Raw genomic sequence first — 26087 nt, 5'->3', positions numbered from 1 at the left:
TTCATGGTTGATAAATATTCGGTCCTTGAAGGTAAATAACAGCACCAGGCCATGGATACAAATCCCTACTGAGAGCACGTTATTCTTGTTTTTTGTCCATGCGTACTTATAGAAAACTGACGTTTCATGTACTTTTCAGTTCGCCAGAAAACTATGAATTCACTAGATATTCAATCATAGACGTCCCCCAGTGTTCTCTGTATACTATAGAGGGTGCATAGCTAACAGATGGCACAACAATTTACTGACGAACCGTTGATCCTAGAGACATACTTCCAATTAAAAAAGTATCCAAATAACTCGTGGAGCTTAGATACGTCATTTTTATTCCAAAGGTTTGTACAATTATCAAAATTTAAAAAAAATTAACGTTTTATATGACCACCCTGTGCTTAAAAACAAAATTAGAAAGTTGTTGCTCTGTCTCTTCTGAGGCCAACAAAAGAAATTCCACGTTTCTAAGTGCAATATTTGCTGAGATATTCGAATTCAAAAAATGGAGAAAAGGTGGGGGGGGGAGCATTTTATGTTGGTTTATGCTGTTTTTCCCCCAATTTTTCTTCATTTTTTGAATTCAAATATCTTAGCTAATCTCTTAGAAATACACAATTTTTTCTGTTGGCCTCAGGAGAGACAGAGCAACAACTTTCTAATTGGGTTTTTGACCACAGGGTGTCCGTATAAAAAGTTAATTTTTTTTTATTTTAATAACTATACAACCCCTTACAATATGAGTGACGTATCTGAGGTCCACACGTTATTTGAACACCTTTTCTAATTGGAAGTATGCCTCTAGGATCAACGGTTCGCCAGTAAATTGCGGTGCTAGCTGTAAGCTATGCGGGCGCGGCTAAAGTACCAAAGGATGTTTCGAGGTGTCGCGAGTTCGATACCCGGTTCCCCCTTGTCAGAAAACTTCCTGACGCAGGGGTACAACAGAAACGGCGACATGACCTCAGAAAAAATTTCTACCGCAGGGAGTCCCCCCTCGAGGGGTTAGCACACCAACCTCTCGACGAGTATAAAAAGAAAGGCTGCCGTTCGGAATCGGTAATAAATTGTAGGTCCCGGTCTAATTATCCCTCGTGTGCAGAAAAAGGGGTTAAGAGACCTATACAAATACAACGCCACAACAACAGGCAAAATGCCCAACGAAGTGGTTGGCTATACTCGGCAATGATCTCTTGAAAACTGATCGGAAAGCAAATTCTGCCAATTTTTTTTTTCTTGAAATTTCAAATCTAATGCCGCGTTCTCCAAATTACTCGCATTTAAATTCCCGATGAAACAGTTAATACTGTAGACATGTGTTGGCGCATCTGCATGAACTGTTGAAATAATGAGAAACGCCACGGAAGTGTGATCCGTTTATTTTCCACCAGCGAGTAAAATAATTAAGAAATTAAATTATTTTCGGAAATCAATTTCCTTCGTCAACTTTTTCGCAGTCATCTTGATTAATTTCGACAAGATTCTTCTGGTTAAGGCTCCTGCTTTCGATGAGATCGTAAATCTCCATCTTCTTCTTATCATCGAGAGTCCTCTTTCGCGACAAGATAACTACTTCCTCTGAAAAATAAACACCAGAATGATTAAATTAAACAAATTCATTGTATTAAGAACTTGAAAAATGTTATCGTTCCAATCAATTATTTTCACCCGAATCCAATGCCGGAATTAGTTCTTAAGAAAGCGAATAACACTCACGGTGGTTGAGCAACAACATCTTTTTGCAGGAGAATCCTACAGCGTATGTATTGTAGTCAGTGTCAAGAATCCAGAAATCTTGTTTCTTTCCAAGAACTGAAATTAGATAATGTGGATGACGGATTAGTTACCTTGATGTATATCCTCCAAAAAATAAAGACAATAATTTTTTTTGACAAATTTCAACGTTACACCTAAGTCAAGTGTGAGTAACCCACTTTCATGTGTACAGGGTGATTATAATTAGTTCTCGTGTGCGTGTGCTCTGAGTAGTTTCTTCATGAAACATGGAAGGTGGGGGGGGGGGGGAGCCCTTTAAGCAATAAAAAATAGTTCAATTTTTGACCACCAGGAGAATAAGTAGAGTTTTTTTTTATTATTGAATTTTCCTTTTTTCTATGGTCCATATAGTGTATATACCAAGTTTCAATGGAATACGTTCTCCAGAACGAGCACTACTTAGGTCTGAGTAGTTTCAGTATACTGGCACTGCTCAGACCTATGCAGCGCCCGTCAGTATACAGAATAATGAAGGGAAGAAAGGCTATAAATTTTTCCATATTTATCAGACTTTCCAACTTTACTTGAGAATTCTGCATAATCGCCGGTAGAAGTGATAAACGTAGTGAAATTTAATCAAACTTTCTTTATCAAGACGATTGGTAGTTATATGCATAACAACCAGTGCAAACCTTTTATTGTAACATGTGCATTTTGACATGGAAGGAATCAATTGCGACTGAAGCCAAACGTCGTATAAATGAGAAAGTCATATAAATGATGCTCCACTATACTGTATATCGTACCTCCTCATTAGCGGAAACAATTTTTGGCACCATGGATGTCCGTTATCGTGAGGTTCTAGTGTACCATAAAAGCTACATTCTCTACTTGTTTCTCTAATCTTTTTCATAAAATTTCCCTGTCTATTATTAAATTACGTGAAAATACAGGGACGTATGGTTATCTAAATAATTACTAAAATTAATTCTGGTTGTTTTCAGCCTGGTTTCTAGTTGTTTTTGATGAAGAATCTAGTTCGAAAATTTTTTGACTGCTGGCAACGCTGCGTAGAAAGTAGAAAAAAATCAAGAATTTCAGTCATCGACACATCGGCGAAGTTTCTTCTGAATACAGTCAAACCTCGTTAATGAGTCACTCTTGGGAGGAGAGCAAAAATATGACTTGATAAGCGGAGTGACTCGTTAAACGGAGTAAGCCATAGCTGTGCCAATTCTTGCCTGAGGATAATTGGGACTTCCAAAAAGTGATCCAGTAAGTGGAGTGACGTGTTAACCGGGTGACGCACTAACGAGGTTTGACTGTATTAGGGGCGGGAGTGTTAGTTTCTTTCAAATATTAGCTTTTGGGATAGCCAAAAAAATTTGACTTATGGACTTTTCTTATTGGGGAGAAATTTGGAGACTTTCTTTATTTATAATATAAAAGTTCTAATTTTTAAATATTTATTTTATAACAGCTCAATTTTTCTCTTCCTCTGATCATTTACCATATCTATCTTATTTTAATTTTCGAGTCCACTTTCATTCACTTCAAGATATGGTATATAACGATGATGTAAAATGTATTTTTAGGACTTGACTCTTCCAGAGCATTGTGTTTTCTTCGTATAAAAGTACGAAATCTTACCACGGAAAATAAATGAAAAATTTCTTTCAAGTTGGGGACAATCACATTCTGACAGTCTCTCCATTTAAAACGTAATTGAAAAAAACCCCCTCTTATATACGGTATGAGAATATAGAGATTTTTTTTATATTCCCGTTGAGGAATTTTCCTTTGTGTCCATCACCAACTGTACTTGATATTCATGGGAGCTGATAGAAAATTTAGCATAAATTTCCATATATACAGCATGATTTGACAATATCTGGATCGCGAGAATTTCGTGCAAAAACTTGAAAGGATGTTAAGGTTAGAATATACAGTATTACATCATGCTACTTTAAACAAATTTGATTCGGTATGTAACTCAAATAATGTACAACTATTTTTTCTTAGGAATTATTTTTTTCTGGTGGATAGTCTACCATACACGGATAATGGCTTTGATTGTCAAAAACGAAAAGTATTCCTCCCTTAATGTCAGGGTATAAGATAATGTAATTGTTATACAGGGTGTCCTGTAAGTGCTAATGCGGTCTTTATCTCATCAACCGCCCGTCGTAGAAGTATAGTTTCAGTTTAAAAAATGCTCAAAAAGGCGTCAAAAATTACCCTGTGGCAGTTTTGAGAGTGAAAATACAGTGTGTGACAAAATTAAAAAAAAATCTAAGTTTTTATACGGTCCCCTTAACTTGTCTCTCTTGAGGCAAAAATAAGCATTTCAAGTTTCTAAGTGCAATATTTACCGAAATATTCGAATTCAAAATTCGGACAAAACTTGGGAAAGGACAGCATAAATGAGGGAAAGCAGCGTTGTCCGTTAGCTTTTGCTGTTCTTTCATAACTTTTCTCCGATTTTTGAATTTAGATATCTTAGCGAATATTCCACTTAGAAATATGAAATGTTTTCTGTTGGCCTCGGGGGATACAGGAGTATTAGTAAAGGGGTATTATACAAGGAGTAGTGTACAGGAGTATTAGAAAGTATTCCAACTTTCTAATTGGAAGTTAAAAGACAATGGGACCGTATAAAAATTTAGATTTTTTATTTTGTGACTCACTGTATTTTCACTCTCAAAAGTGGTACAGGGTAATTTTTGAACGCCTTTTGAGCATTTTTTAAATTGAATCGTACCTCTACAATGGACGGTTGATGAGATAAAGGCCGCATTAATACTTACGGGACACCCTGTTTACAGATAACAATTTCTCCATTATGCAATTTTTTTAAAAATGATAAAAACATTTTACCATGGTTTATTGAAAAAAAATTAATGATTAAAAATAAGTGATTTTTATTATTTTTTTATTTTTTTCAAATACAATTTACAAGTTCACCAACCTCTCGATGAGTATAAAAAACGTCTGCCGTTCGGAATCGGCAATAAATTGTAGGTCCCGGTCTAATTAGCCCTCGTGTGCAGAAAATGACCGTGGTGCGAAAAAAAGGATCAAGGATCAATTTACAAGTCGAGATATCTCATCTAACTTGATGCCCTGTATTTCGGCAATTACGAAATATTTCGTTTTCTTAAGGGATCTCCTTCGTTTTTTAACATTGAAAAAGCTTTCTTATGTTGAAATATTATTAAAAATATTATTTATCCATTTTTTCAAATAGTCAAATATTTCAAACTTTTGCCACATATATATGATTGTATATGCTATCCTATGCCAACACCAAATTTTACGTATCTCTAATACTTAATTTTTTACAAAATTTCAAAGAAATGCATTGAAAACAGCTTGCGCGCATGATAGAATTTCATGAAAGCAATGTAATTGAATAAAAAACGATTCAAAATAAAGAAAACTGTTCATTTCATAAAATGAAAAAGATTTTACCGGCTCAATCTGAAAATTGAATTTTAAAAATGTTTAAAATATTTAAAAATTTTTTATATAACCCAAATATTTATGAATGGATCTCAAACCTTTATTATTATTATTATTATAAGTATTATTATAACCCCTCAAGTAAAATTTGAATGATAATTATATATACAAACGTAAATTAAGTTTCATTTAAATGATCGTGTTTTACCAGACCTTGAACGAAAATACTGCGGTTTTTATGCAAAGCTTAGGTGTTTCACCCGATTTTTCTGGCCCCGACTAATAAGAAACTACGGTAATTTTATTCATGTTCCATTGTAAATGAAATTGCTCATTCGTACAAAAGAATGCACAATACTAGTTTCACGTGCAATCTCTAACACTTATGTTACTAGCCCTTTATTTGGCCGTGTTGCTCTCAAAAGCAACATGAGTTTCTTATATTTTTGAAATTTCATATTTTGAGCTCGTTTCGGCATGGCGGCTTCTAAGCAACTCCCAAACATTCGATTTTTACTCTTGTGACCTTCTATTTCTTAACAAGCCAGGCAAGAACGATTTTTTACCCTTGTATTTTAGAGTCAAAGACATGGCGTGCATTCTTCAACAATGATGAAAAAGTAAGTTGGCAAACGATACATAGCTTTTTTAAACTATTCAAGTCTATATAAATCATATAAATACAGAGTGTTCCCTGAAATGCCCATATTTGCATACGCGTATTTTTCTAAATATTGACAATAGTTTTTTTGTGTCATTCAGTGATATCCCATCTAACGAACGCCTCAGCTAACGAAGATATTTTTCCTGATTTTATTGCCTCGGCTAACGAATGCGGATTCGACTAACGAACATTTTCGTTGACATGTACGCACGTATAAAACAATCTCTTCTTAAGCTGAATTTTGCCGCCAGTCATCATCGGAATTAATGCCACTCAGGCCCTATTTTAACACATGTTCACCTCGGAATTTTTTTTCCAGATGTACTTTCAGTTTTCTTTCTGAGAGTTTTTGAACTGTTCCATTTAAAATGAAAGATTTTTAGCTTATAGAAAATGCATTGAAAAAAGAAACTTATGTTTTTTTAGAGCACGTGTTCTTTCAGTGCAAGACCCTTAGCATCAAACTGAACAGTCTGGACACATTCTAGAAGCTTATCTTTTCCATTTGCATGTTTGACAAAGAAATAAGCTGACCAGGGATGGGACACCTACGATCTCGATTAGGTTGTGGCAGCAACAGCTTTGATAGATTGAAGTTGATGTTGCTTGTGTACATTAGTGTAAAATAAAAAGATCTTCAGTATCTCTCATCTTCCTGTAGATTCCCATTTATCCAATCTGAAGCTGTTCTTTTGGCCCTTAGTCAGTTTTTGTCTTTTCATAGCGCTACTTGGTGTTTTAAAAAACGTATCTTTAAATTTTGGTCAGAACCTGGAACGAACCAAACGATTTACCATAGAAACTTATGGGAAATCAAATTCTGGGCTTCAAATTTTGGGCCGTTTCTAGAACGAATTGAGCGATTTTTCATGGAAACCTATGGGAAATCACGTTTCGGCTAACAAAGATTTCGGCAAACGAACGTGATTCCAGAACCAATCATCTTCGTCAGCCGAGGTATCACTGTAATAGCATTCAGGGTACCTCATTTGCTTCATATAACCCCTCAAAAAATTTTCTCCTCAGGATATTTCAATGCTTGCCCATTGAAGGATTGAAACACAGGGTTCATTTCAAATTAATTATTTAAAAGACTTCTGTAGGAACCTCTTTTTTTACTGTCACCTTTCTGTTACGGCCGATACTTTTGGTCCCATCGCAAAAGAGGGCTTTTATTGTATAAGTCAATTTTTAACAAAAATTCAACTGTCATGTGGAATGACACACTCTTTTCCAATTATGGCAATTCTAAATCTTACCATGAATGAATATCACAAGTGCTATATTGTATGTGTTCTTGGTATTTTTAACGATTTTTGAAATGTTTCTTAGATTTCTTCAGAGAAGCAAGTAACCATCGCAGAGCGCAGCAACCCGTGGTGTAGTGATGTCTTATCGCTAGACGAGTAGCAGTCGGCTACAGTTGCGCATAACCATTTATTATATCCACCACTCAGCACGAGTAGTAGGCATTCATTAAATGCCGCCCAGTTTTGCCCTCATTAACCGTTATTCATTAGTTTTGCAACGCTTTGTTTAACGCACAATTTTGCCTCTTCTCTCACCATCCTTTGCTCTCAAACTTTGAGAAGTATGAGAAAGCTCCAAAGGTGGAGCATCTGCCATTTTCTCACGATAAAGTCGGTTAAAAGCCGTGTGATACAGAAAATCTTCGGAATTTTTGCATTTTCCAACTCCCGGCATACAATAGCGCGATGTAACAGTAAATACCACGTAAACCCCTATTTTGAATTGCAAACAAAATGGATATTCGCCATTCACAGAAGAAAAGAGTTTTAGTTAATTAAAATGATTCATTTGTTTTTAGATGGGAAAATTTCTATTTTTATAGCAGATACATTTTGCTATTATTTTTGTATGAAGAAAAGTGGGGAAATAGAATTTTTATTTAAAAAAACAAATGCTAAGACGCTTTTGAATGGAGAACAAGCCTTAAATTTATGAGTCTATAACCTTTTTGGACACGAGCATTAATTTTTTTGGAATTTTCATAATGTTTTTGTGTTTTTGATACTCAAAAAAATGCATTAAAAACATAAATGTCAGCAAATTTTTCTTGTTTTTACCTTCAAATATCAATTTTTTTTGTGAAGAAATAATTCACTTCGTTCAAATTTTTTTCAGTCAAGATGAAGCAAGGTATCTCCGCATGCAATTTTTTCCAGAATTTTATTGCTAAATTTTATATAATAAATCTCTTTTTCCCGGAGGCACTTAGTCATGGAAGAAGTTTTAAAAACCCCTGAAAGTTCAACTTCAAGTGCTGCCCTCTGATGAAAGCCCCCAAAGTTCATACTCACGATATTTCTAACTCAAAACTTACACAATACTTTAAGTGAGGTCTGAACTCCCTGAGGTCAAACGAAAAAATTCCACACTGAGAAAAAGCAACTCACACATTCTTGGCACCAGGGTCTGAAAAGGTAAAATAATGCATGCTCTCCCTCGTGGAACGGGCCAAATGTAGCCCTCGGAGTCATTTGATGTGGCTCGCGACCTCAAACCTAATTTTGGAAAAATTGAACTAAGCCACACACTTGCAGAACACTGAAGATGCCCGCAGTATATTTACAGGTCACTTGAGTGACCCGTGGTACAGTTCCAGAGTGCTTAAACTGTCCTCGGTGGAGTTACACAGAACTCACGTTACCCACAGCACATTCTCAGATCACTTAACTAGCTCGCGGCACATTTGCAGATCACACAAGCTGGTCCGTCTAAAGAACATCATGGGCCTCCGGGCAAAGGGATTTTTCTGAGATCCTTACCTGGTTGAAAATTTCGCACATACAAATGTACATGCTTACTCTTGAAAATTTTAACCAGATTTCATTTCGAATAGTGGGTTCATGCATTAAAACGGCAATGCACTGAAGCGCCCCGCGACGCAATTCCAGAGCACTTAATCGGCCCGTGGTGCGGTTCCACATCACTCAAATTACCTGCGGCACATTCCCAGATCACTCAAGCAGGGCCGTCTTAAAAGCATCATGGGTTTCCGAGCAAAGTAATTTTTCTGAGGTCCTGTTTTTCCCTTACCAGGTCAGAAATTTCATGCCTACAAATTTACACGCTTACTCTTGGAAATTTCAACCAGATTTCATTTTCACCAGTGGAGTCATATGTTCAGACGGCACCGCACTCAAGTGACCCGCGACACAGTTCCACAGTCACTCAAGCATCCGGTGGTGCAGTTGCACATCACTTAAATTACTCACGACGCATTCCCAGATCACTTAAGCGGCCCGCGGCACATTTTCAGATCATTTAAGTGGCCCGCGACACGTTTTCAAACCAATGAAGTTGCCAGCACTTTCCTAAAGGTTGAGCACCCTCGTTTTAAATTGAATAATATAGGTCTGCGAATGTTTCGGGAAAAACGTAGGCACTCTTAAGTCAAGAGGTATATCCCCAAAAATATATTTTTCAACTGGATACTTGGTATTAGAGATTCAACCCTTCAGCGAAATGAAACTTTTTTTTTCCTCCAGTCAAATACAGCATCTCAGCTGTAATCTAGGACAATTCATCACATGAAGAATTGCACATTGTATAAATATACACGAAGTTCCTTACTGGCATCTCTTTGGATCTGTAGGCGTTCTCACTTCAAAGATACTATTATATTTTTATCTTTTTCAATTTTTAGATTAAAGTGCTTGGACTCGAGGGCTTTAATGAGGCGGTGTTCAGTCTTCTTAAGTATTTGCTGATTCTAAGTGTAAATACCGAGTCACCAGAAAAAAATTTAACTTTTTTTTAAACGGAAGATAACTCTTGTGTGTGTGTGTATGTAAACTTATATGTAGTAAATGTAATTATACATCAAAAAGATCAGATACAGAAAGACATCAAAGAAAGCACAATATTAATCCTCTTAAGATGCTCAGATACAGTTATACTCGGTTACAATGAAATCGAAGTTTCCGCAAACTGTTGTCATTATAATACAAATACAAATACAAATACAAATACAAATACAAATACAACGCCACAACAGGCAAAATGCCCAACGAGGTGGCTGATAAAAAGATGCCCATAAAAATATGGATGTCATATGTTTCAAAAATACAGCAACCCAATTAAAAATGCAAATGATAAAATATTATACAATGCCCATAAAGAATACTTATGGTTGTCTTATTCTAAGAATGGATAGCTTCTCGATTTATCCCAACATGTTTATCGTATTTCTTTTTAAACGTGTCAATTGTGTTACAATTTACTACCTCCGGGGGTAAGCTATTCCATTTATTAACAACCCTATTGGAGAAAAATTCCCTGCGACACCATAACCTTGCATTGTCCCTCACCAATCGATACTGGTCGGATACTGGCCGGGATGGATGTTTTCAAGATTTTTTTTATTGACGAAAAAAATTAGGGGTAGACTGTGCCATAGACACGGCCGCAAGTTTTCACGTTAATACGTTGTTAGTGCCTTGAATCGCGTGATAGATAATGACATAATCAAATTGGTAGAGTCAGATTAGTCTTTGGAATAGCTAACAGAAGATACCGATGTCGTCTATATGCGTTACGAACCTCTCGAGATATAGCGTAAAAAAATTTCGTTATGAAAGCGGGCCGCAAGCCTGGTGCTCAGAACAGAAGAGGTATTAAAACCGATGTGGTATCATTGGATTTGTATCAAAAATGCCTATCTCAGATGACAATTAGTTTTTATTTGTGATCTGGTAATGTGCCACGGATCACTTAATTGATCTGGAAAGGTTCCGTGGAATACCTAAGGGATGTGGATCTGCACCAGGGCCGTAACTAGAGGGGAGCAGAGGGGGCAACTGCTCCGGCCGGCAAAATTTAGAAGGCGGCAATTTTAGGTGTGGACAAAGAACGCCGTGTTATAAAATTATCTAATTTTAAAGTTGTGGGGCAGCAAAATAATGTTCGCCCCGGGTGGCAAAAATCCTAGTTACGGTCCTGAACTGTGCACCGCGGCTCATTTAAGTGATCTGGTAATCTGTCTCTTGGTTCATTTTTACAAAATTAAGTTTGAAGCCGCGGGCCACATCAGATAATTCCGAGGGCCACATCTGGCCGGCGCGCCATGGATTGAGCATGTTTGCTCTACTGTCTTTGCTATTGTAATTCGACCACACATTCTATGACCGAAAATACTTGTGTCGGAGTCTTATATCACGTCTTAAAGTTTGTCTTGTGAATTTAGGATCACCCTGTATATGTATTTTTTTGGATGACTGTATATATATTTGATGTAGACATATAAATTATAAGTTCTCGTCAAACTTACTTGTCCCTTTGAGAGGAGAAACGAGAAGCTTAGCTGGTTCGCTCTTCTTTGGCGTCGTGACTTCCGAATAATCACGCTTAACCTTGGAGCTATTAAAGAAATAATAAACATCATCTATATGATAGAAATGTTACGACATGAATAGCCAAAAAAACCAATAATAAAACTCGAATCATAACTTTCCAGAGTCATTAATGAGCGATTGAAGGATGAAAGTCAAGAAAACAAGGTAAAAAAACCAATAATTTAGCAATTGATTAGAACGAATGCTTAGGTACTCTTTTGGTTTCCAACCTCGAATTGATATCAATTTATATGAAAGTCTCGAAAAATCCGTGTATTCAGTTTTTAGCGTTTGAAATTTCTTTACCGACGAGTAAGTGCTTCATTTCTTGCGTGTATCAATTTGCTGATGGCGTTTAGGAGATCCAGTAAAAATAACAAAAAACAAAAATCTTCAATTTCTTCGGCAATTAATCGAGGAAAGCTTTTACTATAACTTTGGACTCACATGCATCGTCGGCATTCAGTTGTCCTTAAAAGATGTCAGTTGAAGGACATTATCCCCATGATACCAAAAAGCCCCTTTGTTAAGAGAAATAATGAAGTCTCTTAAGGGGCAAGAAGGCAAAAGCATCTTAACTAACTTGACAAAAGTTTGTAGCGGGAGATCTTCTCTCTCTCGTAGTTAGTTAGTAATAGCTACATTAATTTTGTTTCTTTCAGAAGATGTCTCTCTAAAGCATATACTGTACTTACGTGATTGCCGTCAGGTATTTGTGCAAGAGACCACCTTTCCCTTCTTTTTTCCATTCGAGGACGAATGTGGAACACTTCTTGTTGACTTTCTGAACAGCTGGGGTTGCTTCGAGCTCGTACCATGTTCCCGCAAACTAAAAGAAAAATTACAGAAATTATTATAGTCAACCTTCGGTTTACGAACGTCTCTCTGTTTGCGAACAGTTTGGTTAACGAACAATAAAAAAAATATTCGGTTCACGAACTAACCTTGGTTTACGAATACACAAAACGGCCCGAATCCCGAAGGAAACATATTTCAGAAATCTGATATTACAAATTTTTTTTTTCGACAGAATTTGGTTGAAGAATAATTACATAATTGTATTTCATTAGAGTAAAATTCCCACCACCAGATACGGCTCCTCTTATCCAGCCCATGGATCAGCAGGTCGTTTCAAATTTTCGAAGCTTTTAATTTGTTTCAAGCTTCTTTTTTTTTTTTTAATTTATTTTAATTTAATTTAATAATACGGGGGGTGTGCTGTAAATGCTAGCACGGCCTTTATCTCATCAACCGGCCGTCGTATAGAGGTATGATTCCAATTATAAAATACTCAACAGAAGTTCAAAAAATTACTCTATACCAGTTTTGAGTTTGAAAATACAGTGTGTAACAAAATGAAAAAATCTAAATTTTTATGTGGTCCCCTGTGCTCCATTTTCCAATAAGAAAGTCGTTGCCCTGTCACTCCTCATGCCAAAAATAAAAAATCCATGTTTCTAAGTGCAATATTCAATATTCACAGAGATATTCTAAAAACGGAGGAAATTTGAGAACGAACAAATGCGGAAAAACTATTTTATCCGCGTTTAAAACACTGTTCTTTCTCAAATTTTCTCAGTTTTTCGAATTAAAATATCTCTGAATATTGCACTTAGAAACATGGAATTTTTTGGTTGGCATCAAGAGAGACAGGGCAACAACTTTCTAATTGGAAGTTAGAGCACAGAGGGACCGTATGAAAATTTAGATTTTTTATTCTGTCACACATAGAAACAAATAAAACGATCCGAAGATGATGTCACTCTCCGCTATTACAACGCAGGTTTCGACAGAGCCGGCTGATGCGAAGATAAATCTAGGAAAGAAAATTCAACTGGACTTGGGAATCGAACCCACTTCCTCTCACTTTCCGGGCGAGCTCCCTAGACTACAAAGACGACTAATCTTATTTCCTTACAGCTCGTATGCGCTGGACGGAGCCGTGCAAGGACAGCCAGACCTAACTCGGGCCGAAGCTCACACTAGTAATAGCGGAGAACGACATCATCTTCGGATAAGTCGCCATCTGGTGGCAGTGTCAGCAATGTGTTAGGTCTGGCTTTCCTAGCTATGTTAGGTCTGGCTATACACAGAGCACACGAGCTCTGAGGAAAGAGGAATAGTTGGCTTTGTAGTCTAATGCGCTTCCCCGGCAAGTGAGAGGATGTGGGTTCGATTCCTCGCAAGGCCAGTTGAATTTTCTTTCCTGGAGTTATCTTCGCATCAGCCAGCTGTTGAAACCTTCGAAATAGAACGATGTGAAAAGAGAGAGAACAATTAATAGGAATGAAAAATAATATGCGGATGAATTATAAGTAGAATCTTCAATGCCTTCCGGTTTTAAACATCAAAATTCGATTACGCATTACGAAATATACGTAAGTCGGCATCTTTCTAAGTTTATTCGGATTCATCTTGGGCTATCACATTGCACTACTAACAAACCTTAGACTAATTGGATTGTATTCTGTTACATTCGATACATCCGTTCCTAATGGATGGCATAATGGAAATCCTTATATATATATTATCACATTTTTGACGTAATCATGGATTTTGAATATATTCGATTTCATCCTTTTAAAAATTATGTTAGTCGGTTGTTTTCTTATGTTACGTCATATCGGTTTTCGGTGATTAAATAGGCTACTCCAAAAACACTGCTCACTGTCAAGAGCTCGTATATATTTATTGTCTTATAATACAGGATGGGCGAAAAGTCCTATACCCATTTTAAAAATTAATAAAAAATTCACATAAAAAAGTGCGGTTTGTACCAAAATACTTATCGTGGCCTAGAGTTTTTTTTGGATGAATTAAAAAAAATTGGTTCGTAATTTCACTTACGGATGGCACTGTATTAGTCGTCGTAAATTCTCAGAACACGAATCTAACTTTCTTCGAAGCAGGGCAGATGGTATCTGAATTCTGAACTAAAACCGCTTTTAGTTCAGAATTCAGATCTGAACCACAGCCCAGCTTGCTCTAGGATAATATGAAGACAGTCCGAAAAAAAACCGCTCTGTAAGAAAGGAACTCCTACGTCCATTTTAAGAATACCATCGTTTGCTCACCAATTGCTAATGCCGTGTACTGGGGGGGGGGGGGAGAGGGGTGTTACTTCTTCCATTGAGAAATAAAGAAAATAGGATGCAAACAACGCTCGATGTTGATTTCTATTACGAAACGTTACCTCCTTAAAAAACCCTTCCTGAGGGTAGATAAAGAAAACGCCTTGTGTTCCAGGAAAAGAAAAAACTGACCAAACTGTGTGAACAAAGCCCCAATCCCACGATTACTTGGTACGCGATGCAGGGTAAGATAATTAAAGTAAAAGATAATATAAAAAGTCTTTGTTGGACATAAACCGCAAAAACCACAGCCGGCGTCCGGACAAATACGGGATTTTCTTCACGCCGGCTGTGGTTTTTGCGGTTTATGTATGTCCAACAAAGAGTTTTTATATATATATTATCTTTTACTTTAATTATCTTACCTTGCGTCGGGTACCAAGTAATCGTGGGATTGGGCCTCAACTTATCATAAGTGAGAGAAGAACTTTATTTGTTCTTTTTTGCTTTTTTTTAGCAGTTCAGTTGGCAAAGTTATTATAATGGCGTGTTTTGTTCTTGTACAGTGGCACCATCTGTTGTGGAAATTGAGAAAAGCGACGTTATCACGGGTGCGTGCGCAAGCATCCTCCTTTCTCATTTTGGAACCTGGTAACCCTAAATTTAATACAGAAAATGCAACATAAACAGTGCATGTTTAATGGTTTTTTCCCGATTTTCGTTGCATAAAACTACCATATTTCAATGTAAGCACGCTTTGCAGCTTAATCCTTTCACTATCAATTTTTTTCTGAAAAAAAATTAATAAAATAAGCATTTTAATAAATCAACTAGGAAAAATATCGATAATATACTCATAAAATTTTATTAAAAATTCACTGGGGGGGGGGGAGGAGGACATATGTATCACATCGCCCATTGGTATTTTTTAGTGGGACAATTGTTCCAGTGGTATTGTAATAATATTGAAAATAAACTTTAGTCTTTGAACTCAATTTGAAACTGAAGTCACCAACTTTCGTTGAACCGAATTGCATTTTCCTATGTTAAAAAATTTGATCAAAATATTGATTCAAATATTTGTAAATATGCAGTATACGGTCATTTATCCAAAATACTGTATTGGTACATAATTTAAGACATCCAATCGGTTTCGTTGAACAAATCAAGTTAAATTTCAAACTTTTAAGCAAATTTTAATCGAATTGATCGAGTCGATTAACCTAACTAAAATTTCTGATCGATTAACCGACCCGATTAATCGTTTAATTAGACTAGCACTAATTATAATTATAGTTTCCAATATTAGAATTATCCAAAAAATTCAAATTAACCAAGTTCGCCTGTATATATATTCATTCACACATATATACAATGGTTTTTCTTTTTTGTCCTTCACCGTCAAGTTCAGTCAAATGCACTCGACGCGCTTTTTTTTTTCAAGTGCTTCCCGGTTTAACTTTATTTACAAAGAGACTGAGAGAGAGAGAGTCATACTGACGTAGCAACGAATTCGTCAAGGCCACTTTCACTGCGAGCAACGAAAATAATAAAATGGAGAAACATACTGTGACTAACTAATTAATTTTCTACCACAAAGTTCTCAACTCTTGGGCCGTGTGTCTTCTCCTTCATTCTAAATAGCTGCTGACATAATGACGCACACATTTCCTTCTAACCTGAGAAAGTGTGTGTATCCATCTTCTCTTCCCCCAACTCCTTTGAAAGCAAATTTAAAAGCTAAATGTAATGCTGCGGCCTTACCTCCGATTTCGTGTGCAGTTCACGCGACGTGGCTGTTTGGTAATTAATTTCTTCGTATGCGGCGTTATGTAATCAATATTCTAAGTGTAATGCCACGCTTTCTGTAAAGACGTACTCGCTATCCAAACAAACAATTTATTATTATGCATTATAACATCTTAGTTAAAACAATTGAACGAGTCTCAATGGCGCGAACGGATAATCAAAAATTGATTCGAGATGTCATTTCTTTGAATACATCTGTTGTCTATAATTTGTGTATGTCAGGGATCTTCAATCTTTTTACTTGTCGTGAGCACCATTTATGACATCCTCAGAAGTAGAGTATGACAATTCTACCATCTGCTCAAACTCAGACAAACATAATTTGAATTCTTAGATGCGACTTGATTGTACTGGGGTATCACGAGCATAAAATTGAGTACAAGCATCCATCGCTCTAAATCCGGGTCCACACCCACAGAACTCCGCCGCACGAAAACTGGTTTTGAGGTCTGGGTAGCATAGCACGGGGGATTTTAATCGTCGACTTTGCGTAGCATCACCCTAAAATTAGTTTCTGCACTGCGTTATCCTGTGGAGTTCTGTGTTTTTGGACCCGTCTTTAAATACTTCACAGAGCACAAAATTGAGATGTTGATGTGTACTTTGGTAAGACAGGTGTTCCAACACATAACCTGCTTAACGTCGAGTCGTTATTCAGACTCGATGGATTTTTCGTGTCTTCTCATTATCTTTACATTTTACAAAACCAATAGGTATTTTTGTTACAAAATTGCATGTTAGATTCAAAACATTTTTAATCCTTTATTCCAGGCAACGTGGGTTTCTTTTTCTTCTAAAGTCAAGGTATTTTATATTTTGAGCTCGTTTTGGCATTGATGCGCTTCTCAGCAACTCCCAAACGTTAGATTTTTTTATTCGTGAGCAGTTCACGAAGTTTCTACAATCGCCAGTAGATGGCTTAAAAATATACGCCTCCTACTTGTTGACGAGCCAAGCAAGGACGATGCCCTTGCATTTTGGATTGAAATACCATGTGTGGAGGAGAAATACTGCTATGCATTCTTCAACAATGATAGAAAGATAAGTTTACAAACGATAAATGATATTTTTATACTATTCTAATCTATGAAAATCATATACCGTATATCGTATGAGAGAGTTGCCTGGAGTGCAATAATAATCTTTTTTATGTTGGCAGTATATATTATTAAATTTTTTTGCTGATATATGCTTTTATATTGGATATTTTGGTTATATTTGACATCCATATTTTTACGGGCAAATGTTTTCAGCCACCTTGTTGGGCAATTTACCTGTTGCGGCCCTTGTATTTGTACACATTTGTATATATATATCATAATATGTACATTTTATATATATATATATATATATATATCATAATATGTACATTTTATATATATATATCATAATATGTACATTTTATATATATATATCATAATATGTACATTTTATATATATATATCATAATATGTACATTTTATATACATATATATTGACAATTATTTTTTTTTGTCACATTATGGCATTAAGGGTATCTCATTTTCGTATTAAAAACCACAAAAAATTTTCGTATATATATTTCAATGCTTGCCAATTAATGGGTTAAAGCCGATGTAATTGTAACAACAAACGCTACGCGTTACACATAATAGCGGTTTTATAAAGTGCTTTTTTAACGGTTCATGTAGAAAATGATTGAAATGAAATCCTAACATATGATAGCATACCTGTTTGAGGTCAAAATTTTCTTGAACTTTGGGGGTCGGGCAACTGCCAATATCGGCCTGTGCCACGCTTGCCACAATCAAAAGACCCAGTCCTAAGAAATACATGTTGGCTGAGTAGATTTTCGACGAAGTGTCCAAGTGCCAACGTCTAAATGAAATAATTATATCCCTTCACGTTATCTCGCTGATAAAGTCCACGAAATAAAACAGCTGGACATGAAATTTTGATTAAAAAAATTCGAAACAAAAAAAAATTGAGAATCTCATGAGAACCTAGCCACCTGCTAAATCCGCATTCATGATTTGATACGAATTTACGTACTTTGATCTTGATCTTGACACGATTATGCACTGCTTTAAATTTGATATAGCTTGACATTAGTAGCACGTGCCAAGGCAAGAATAAGTATTTGGCCGGGATTGCACTAAAAGTTTCACAAAAGATATTCTACAAAACTTGGAAAAATAACGAATAAGTCTTTTGATTACATTCGAACGAATGTAGCCAATAGTCTTGTGGCGACCACCAATAACATGACGGTCACCTTATTGGTTGTTTTCTTCAAGTTTTATAAAAGATCACTTATCAAACTTTTATAATGTAATCCCGGCCTAAGTCATTTTTTTATAATTGATAAAATATGCGAAATTTTGATAGATTTATTATATATTATTTATTATTCCAAATTTATATTTTCTTTCCGAAAAAAGCACGCAAACAAACACAACAGCAGAGTTATGTGCATGTCATATTCCTGACAGAATGCAATTATATACTTTGGAAATTCAACGAGAAAAATGTGCAGAATTAACTTGCAGATATTTGCTGGTGCGTGAATTTTACTTTGAAGGGAAAGGATTTGGACCTTTCAGGTAAGGGTAAACAAAAATAATTTCATTAGCATAGATTAGATGGAATTAGTCTTGAAATAGAACGCATATAGGACTTATACGAAAATGCCAGAGGTACTTGATGCACCAATAACAGTTCTTGTTGATTCTTCCACACAGGCAATCAACTGTTGGTCCTGATCTAATTAGTCCACGTGCTCACGTCCAAGTTTCTTCACGAGCAGTGAGCAGAACTTCAGACGTATGACAGGACATGGACTCCCCAAGCTTGGGGAATCATTCTTTTGGCAACTAGTATCATATATGCACAGGGCCGTCTTAAGAGCATCATGGGCCCCAGGGCAAAGTGATTTCTCTGAGGCTTCTACATGACCAGAAATGGCTATCTATTTATATGCTTCACGCTTACTCTCGACAATTTTATCTATATCTATTCTTAATAAGGCTCCCGGGCCGTGCCCGGATGGACAACATGTTTTAAAATGCAATGCATATGCATCCTGTAGAGCGGTCTAAAATTCTGTTACATTCCAAAATGTTGCATTATGTCCAAATGTGTTCGATAGGATTGAGATCCGGTGTCTAGGTCATGATCGCAAACGAATATTCCTTTAACCATGATATCGAGTGAGATAATACATAAAAGCTTAGGCTTGAAGTATTACGTTTGCGGTACAAAAGAGAGAGAGAGAGAGAGAGAGCGGTGAAGTGGTGAATGATGTCTGTATTGATGTTACGGATAGAGGGTTTAATGCGACAGAAAATGAATATGCCGGATTTCGTTTAATAGGTCTTAACCCTCTAAGCGGCACTTACATTGGCGAGATATCTCGCCTCCTTAAAAGCCGCTTATTTTAACATTGACAGTCCTAGATATTTTGTATGTGGTTGGTTTTTCCCAGGGAACACAATTTTCCTATTTAGACCTGTTGAAAATCGGAAGAAAGCTACTTCATTGAAAAAAGATACAACATTTTACAGGAAATTTAGAGATTTATACTATGCCGCAGAAATTAGGTTTGAATTTTGACGGAATTGGAAACTTTTTTCAGTCCTAGAACGCACTACGGTTTCAACCGTAGGAAGTTCGGGTATTTCGCGGTTATTGTAACCGCAAAATACTGTATTTTGCCAAACACTTGAGTTCAGTATCTAACCGTAAAGCCGGATACACACCCGCAGCACCGTGCCACTCAAAAACCGGTTCATGAGTTGCGGCTGAGGTGATTTTGCCGTGAAAAACTTTTTTTTGCGCTGCGTGTTTGGAACCGGCTTAAGCCGGGTTTTCCTAGGAATAGGTTTGTTGCGCAGCGTGAACCGAATTAGACTATTTCGCGCCGACAGAAACAAGTTACATAATCACGCTACGCGTTTGTGTTTTCTTAGCGAGGCTCATTAGATCAGGGCGGCTATATAAAGTATATGGCTTTGGCATCAGCTGCTCTGTCGTCTGCATGCTCCGGTTTGAAGGGAAAGGAAATAAAACACACAAGAGTGAAGAGAATATCGGCAAAACCGCGGCGCACGACGCATTTGACTCCTCCAGAGGGAGTCAGCCAATAACGCCCAACGTAAAGCACTGTCGTGAGCCGTATTACGCTCTGTAGGAAAACAGTCATGCTGCTTTTCTTACTGGTGAGTGGACGGCGTGTCGCGCTGGGCGAATCACGTTGCGCGCGGCACAGGAAACCTGCTCCTAGGAAAACCCGGCTTTTATGGGAAAACCCGGTATAGAAAAAATCTCTAGTTTATTCCCCGTCGAAAGGAACTGTGCGGATTCAACCATGATGCGTACGGGGCCTTCACCTGATTAGTACAAAAACTCCCAAATATGAGGCACATAGATTTGGTACTTCAATCAGAAATACAGTGAAACCTCTCTACAACGATACCCGATATAATGGTAAATCCCTCTACAACGATATATTTTCAAATCTTGTTTGGAAATGCCTACAGTGTAATATAGCCTATAGTTTAAACTGCTGCTTATCGATTAACGATAACCCCTTTGCAACAATATTTTTTCTTGGTCCACAGAGTATCGTTGTATCGAGGTTTCATTGTATTTCATTTTTAAACATCAGAAAGGCTATGGTTTCGATGCATCCATCTCCAGTTTGGCAAACTCAGGATTTGAATTCTGGATGATAGGGCGTGTATATCTTCGTATAATCTTTTTTGATTTAAAGTGTAGAGCTCGGTCTAATTAACTCTTTTAGAGAATAAAATGTCCCTGTTGAGTCAATGGAAATACATGTAAATTTGATTCAAGTGTGTAAACCAATGTTTCCCAAAGTGGGCAATATCACCCCCGGTGGGCTACGGAATGGTCCAGGAGGGCGATAGAAGCTGTGAGTATAACATAGGATCCTATGGGTTTACTTGAGTGGGGGGGGGGGGGGGTTGAGAGAAAAAAAAGAAGGGGGGCGATGTGTGGAACAAAAATTTTGGGAAACTATGGTGTAAACATTCTTTACTTGGTGGAACTTGGACAGGATTTGAGGACGGGACAGTTCGCAAGCGTACAAGAATATTTGAGATCACTTGAAAAGATCAGATTGTGACCGGCTTAACACATGGTCTCACCCGGGCACGGCCCAGGGGCTTCAAGAGAAGAGGGGGGAACCTCACAAAAATGAGATGGAAATTTTCGAGAGTAAGTAAATAGATTTGCCGGGTAGGGCCTCTCACTTTGCCGTAGCCAGAAATTTCCTTCGGAAGGGGGGATAACTGGTGTTTCTGGGGGAACCATATATACAGTCAAATCCCGTTTTAACAAATACCGTTACAGCGAAAATCTCATTTTAACGAACACTTTTCTAATCCCCCAGATAAGTTTACAAAGGAACAATGCAAAAAGATTAAAATGCACATTTAAAGATGACTTTAGGGACCAACGAAACAGTTCCAGAACCGCGGCAGTTCAGTGATCCGCAGCACATTCCTAGATCACTTAAATGACCCACGGCATACTCATAGATCACCGCGACACATTTACAGATCACTTAAGTAACCTGCGGCGCTATTCCAGATCACTCAATTAAGCGGCACATTTTCAAATCAGTGAAGTACCCCGCACTCCCGTAAAAGTTGAACACCCTTGGTATAATTAATAAGTTTTGAAAATAATTTTAATCTTTAATTTCAGTGCAGTTGATTGAAATAGGATTCGTTGAAAAAAAAAAATATATCGACACATTTTTTTATTTAAAAAAATCGTAACGGGAAACAAAACAGAAATATAGCATGTAAAATTTAGTGATGTGTTGTGGTCAATTTAAATATGATACCTTCTCTCATTTCCATCCAACAAAAGTGACGTCATTCACTGACGCGAAACTGGCGGTCTACGCAATTTTCTTTCTGTTATTGTCGTTGCCTGTCTGTGCCAGTCTTGATATCAGTTTAACCGCGTTCGAATCATCAAAAACCACGGTAGCGGCAGCAGCTGTAATTTCAGGAAATTCAGACATAGAGAAAGAGAGAGTATCAATCACCCGTTGTTTTGGTATAAGACCGAAAAGCCACCCACTGCGAATAGAACCGTCGTTAAGTCAGTAAAAGGGCATGTTGTCGAAATGATTAGGGACATTGAAATCTCTCGCCACTTCTATTACCTTTCTCAAAACAGCAGGGAAGCATTTCTTCTGACCTCAGGCCTTTCTTGTACGTCTCTTATCTCTCTTATGTCCTCTCCTCTTTTATTTTATTTCTTTCTTCAATAACCGTCAAGCTTCTATTTTTCCCAAAGAAAAGACTTTAAAAAAAGAAGAAGCTGAAGTGACGTAGATAGCAGTGTGTTGTGCGATGCCCGCTATCATTATCATCCTACCAAAGCATGAATTCTTGCGCCTTAGGAATTCTTTTGTATCCTCAAAACTTCCATCAAAAAATAAATGAAAATAACAACAAGAAAAAACATCTGACTCATTACTAAAAGAGACTTAGATGTTCAAATACTGCACAAACAGAACCCTTATATACTGTGTAGATGTTTTCACACTTTCGCGAAAGTTTTAAAAACATTTTAATGTTACACTGGATTCCATTTCATTTTTAATTTCGAACATGATATGTTCTTCAATGCTACTCTGACTCTGTTTTTTTTTTTTATACTGTTTCTTACTTTCATACGAAATGCAAAAACCCTTTCCGTGGTTTCATAAATTTTCACTGATCCGCATCAAAATTGGCACAGTGCAAATCACTATATCCTCTGCAAAATGACATCTTTTTGTTTTTTAAGAGGGAAAAAGATCGTTCATTTCTTCCAATTTTGTTGAGAGGTGCCTGTCTCCAAACATTCCGAGAATAAGAATCTAGGAAGAGAAATACAGAGGAACCTCGCTACAACGATACTCGATACAACGATAAATCCCTCTACAACAGTGTTTCTCGAAGTGTGCATCGGGACGAGCTGGAGATGTGTGTGTGTGTGTGCGCGCACTTGCGTACGTGCCTATTTATAAATTGAAGTGGTTCTTTACACTTTGTCCCAAAAGCTTATGTAATCTTGTTTTTCTGTATAACTTTTGTAGCACGAGTGCAATGAAATGTAATTTTTCCACAGAAAAGCAAAAAAGAATTTTAGTAATATAAAAAGACATTTTTCATAAAATAATAAAAATTGTATTTATAATCGTTAATTTCTTAAACTTAAGTGTCCCAAAAATTTATGGAAACTATTGAATACATGCAAATTTGAATGCCTCACGATTACGAGTCAAATCTTGAGACCCATAAATGTAGTAAGGGGTCATTCACGTATTACGTCAGCATCGATGGGGGAGGGATTTCCGATTCGCTGACTTTTGATGACAAGGTGGGGGGGGGGGGTTTGGATGATGCTTACGTCATCAACCACCCTTTATGAAAATATGGAATATTCTTATTGGCATCTTACTCAGTGCGCCAAAAACGATAAAAACCTTTCGCTAGTTTGTGGGCACCTGAACTAACATTCTCCCTAATGATAAATTCCTTACCGAGCCAATTCAGCGATCACTAAATGTTTCACTGATCCTTGAAGTGCTCAGGAAAATTTGTCCGGGCTGCTTAAGTGCTATGGAAATGTTTCCGGGCCGCTTAAGTGCTCTGGAACTGTGCAACGCCTCACTCAAGTGATCCGTAATTATGCCACGTATCCCTTGAATTATCTGGGAATGTTCCGCGGGTAACTTGAGTGATGTAGAACCGCACTGGGGGTCGCTTAAGTGTAATAAAATTGTGCCCCATGTCACTCAAGGAATCTCTAAATGTGCCACGGATCGTTTAAGTGTTATGGAACTGTGTCGCAGGTTACTTAAGTGATCTTTGAATGCGCCACGTGCCTACTTCAGTGATCTGAAAATGTGGCACGGACCACTTAAATGTTCTGGAAGTGCCACGGGTCATTTAAGCAATCTGTAAATGTGCCGCTTAGTTCATTTTTACAAAATTAGGTGTGAAGGGGCAAGCCACATCAGATAACCTTCAAGGTCACTTTTGGTCCGCGGGGCAAGGGTTTACCATATATGGCTTAAAGGGTGGGTCGCAATGATGAATGTCTTAAAGAGACATTTTGAGTTGTTACCCTTCAAATAGCATTTAAATTAACAGAAATCGATTATAATAACATATGAAGGTATTTTCTTTCGAAATTTCAATTTTTTAAAATGTTTTTTGTGTCTGGGGGAGGAGCACAAGCCCCCATGCCCCCGCTTACGTTTCTGACCCCATCAATATGCGTTAGGAGGGGTGGGGGGCAGTGCTGACGAAATCTTGCTGACAACGGGGGAGGGGGTCAGAGTTTTGCTTACTTTTGCTGACAACGGGGGGGGGGGAGGATCAAAAATGGCTAAAAATTTGCTGACGTAATACTTCAACTGCCCCTAAGACGGAATAAGGTGCGAGAGAATATTTTGTTTGCTAGACGGCAAAAGCGGCATAGCTTTCTGTGGACGAGATTAACAAAACTTTTAGATTAAATTGCAAAGAGTATTGAATATTTTTCATACGCTTTAATCTTCGAAAAAGCATAATTTATCACGTTTTAACCAGAAAGACGCTTTACTAGGGTTTGCGGGCGAGAATTCCCGGCCGCCGGTTCTCGGGAATTTTTTTGCGATTTCCCGTTCTCGAAATCCCGAGAAAAATTCCCGGGAAATTAATGTTGACACATTAATACTGAAAATGAAATATAAAAGATTTAAAAAAAAAAGTTAATGGGAATATTTGTTAAAAATTTACTTTATTTTCTATAGCTATAGCATAGCATTGCTTGGGAAAGAGATGGTCGGGGGAAAGAAGAATATATATATAAATTGAGAGAGATTTTGGGAAAAAAAACGTGGAGGGGAGGGGGGCCTCCAGTTCCTGCAAACTGTACTAGCAACCCTGCCTACTATGCAATCCTAATTATACTGTCCCAATTATTCTATGTTTGGGGTCCTTCCATTTCTGAAAAAGACTGCTATTGAAATCAAACATGTATAATACGTAATATATTTTCTTCACTCATCAGCACCCCTTACTCAATGGCTTTTACTTTCCCATGAAAAATAATTGCGTAATATACCCTCCCCAATACGTTCTCTTCCCTTTCCTCTCTCTCTCCGCAACCTTAATACTTAAAAACTTATTATTCTTGTCCTTTTTGTCTAACCACCTGCAAGTGATTGAGAGGAAATTTTATGGCTTTACACTTCCCAATTTCGTGCACGTGAATCCCTTCCAAGGGAAAATTTAACGTTCATAACTGACCCCCCTGTTTTTTTAAGCAATCCTACGCGAAAATTAAAGATCGATTGCGAAGGGGGGGGGGGGTGATGCTTTTTTTTTTACTTTCAAGTGGGATGAGCACTGACCACGATCGCCTTTCAATCTGAATGTCAAAAAAAAAAGACCGTGATGTACAAGTGGGGAAAAATCACTTTATACAAACGAAGCTACACAAATCTCGAACGTTTAGACGCAGTTTAAAACGCAGAATTCTCGAATGCTTCTTGTGTGTTAGTGGGTATGAATTATTATATTTATCAGTAGTGTGTGATTAATAGTGGTGTGTAAGCATGTGATCAGTATAGCCTAATTGGAATGAAGCCATATTAGTGCTGTATAAGCAAGTAGTAATTCAAACTACATATAAAAAAAAAGTAAGGCATTTTTTTTTCTTTGCTAACTGTGGGAAAATTAGAGAAAATAAAATTTCACACGCTGCATAGGAAAAATATGAAATCGTATAAGTTTTGCAGATGACCAAACCGCAATGAAATTCAGGACCTGGTAAGAGGGCCGCCATCAGGAGAGTCGAGTACACGAAGCACGAGTGCCAATTCACCCTTTAACACAAAGTTTTGTAAGACTTCTACGTTTAACCCCGCATGGATTATTAATATTATCGTAATATAAATATAATAATAAAAATATAATATTAATCAATTAATTATAAAATAGGGAATTCGTGTCGTGAAAACGT

General features: G+C 37.1%; 1 protein-coding gene across 1 annotated transcript; it reads right to left on the bottom strand.

Annotated features, from left to right (window-relative positions):
* Nucleotides 1–1354: 1354 nt before the first annotated feature.
* Nucleotides 1355–17939, bottom strand: LOC149065671 (apolipoprotein D-like). Its single transcript, XM_089253689.1, has 5 exons — nt 17780–17939; nt 11886–12019; nt 11127–11215; nt 1708–1803; nt 1355–1569 (listed from the first exon to the last, which is right to left on the bottom strand). Exons 1-5 carry the CDS (start codon nt 17882–17884, stop codon nt 1421–1423), a joined length of 573 nt encoding a protein of 190 aa, XP_089109815.1. The 5' UTR covers nt 17885–17939; the 3' UTR covers nt 1355–1420.
* Between the last annotated feature and the right edge of the window lie 8148 nt (nt 17940–26087).

The sequence above is a fragment of the Pholcus phalangioides genome, unplaced genomic scaffold (genome assembly GCF_987345545.1).
Source record: "Pholcus phalangioides strain wild (caught in Gottingen) unplaced genomic scaffold, Ppha-v1.0 ptg000039l_1, whole genome shotgun sequence".
Classification (NCBI taxonomy): Eukaryota; Metazoa; Arthropoda; class Arachnida; order Araneae; family Pholcidae; genus Pholcus; species Pholcus phalangioides.
This window is presented reverse-complemented; position numbering and strand designations above follow the sequence as displayed.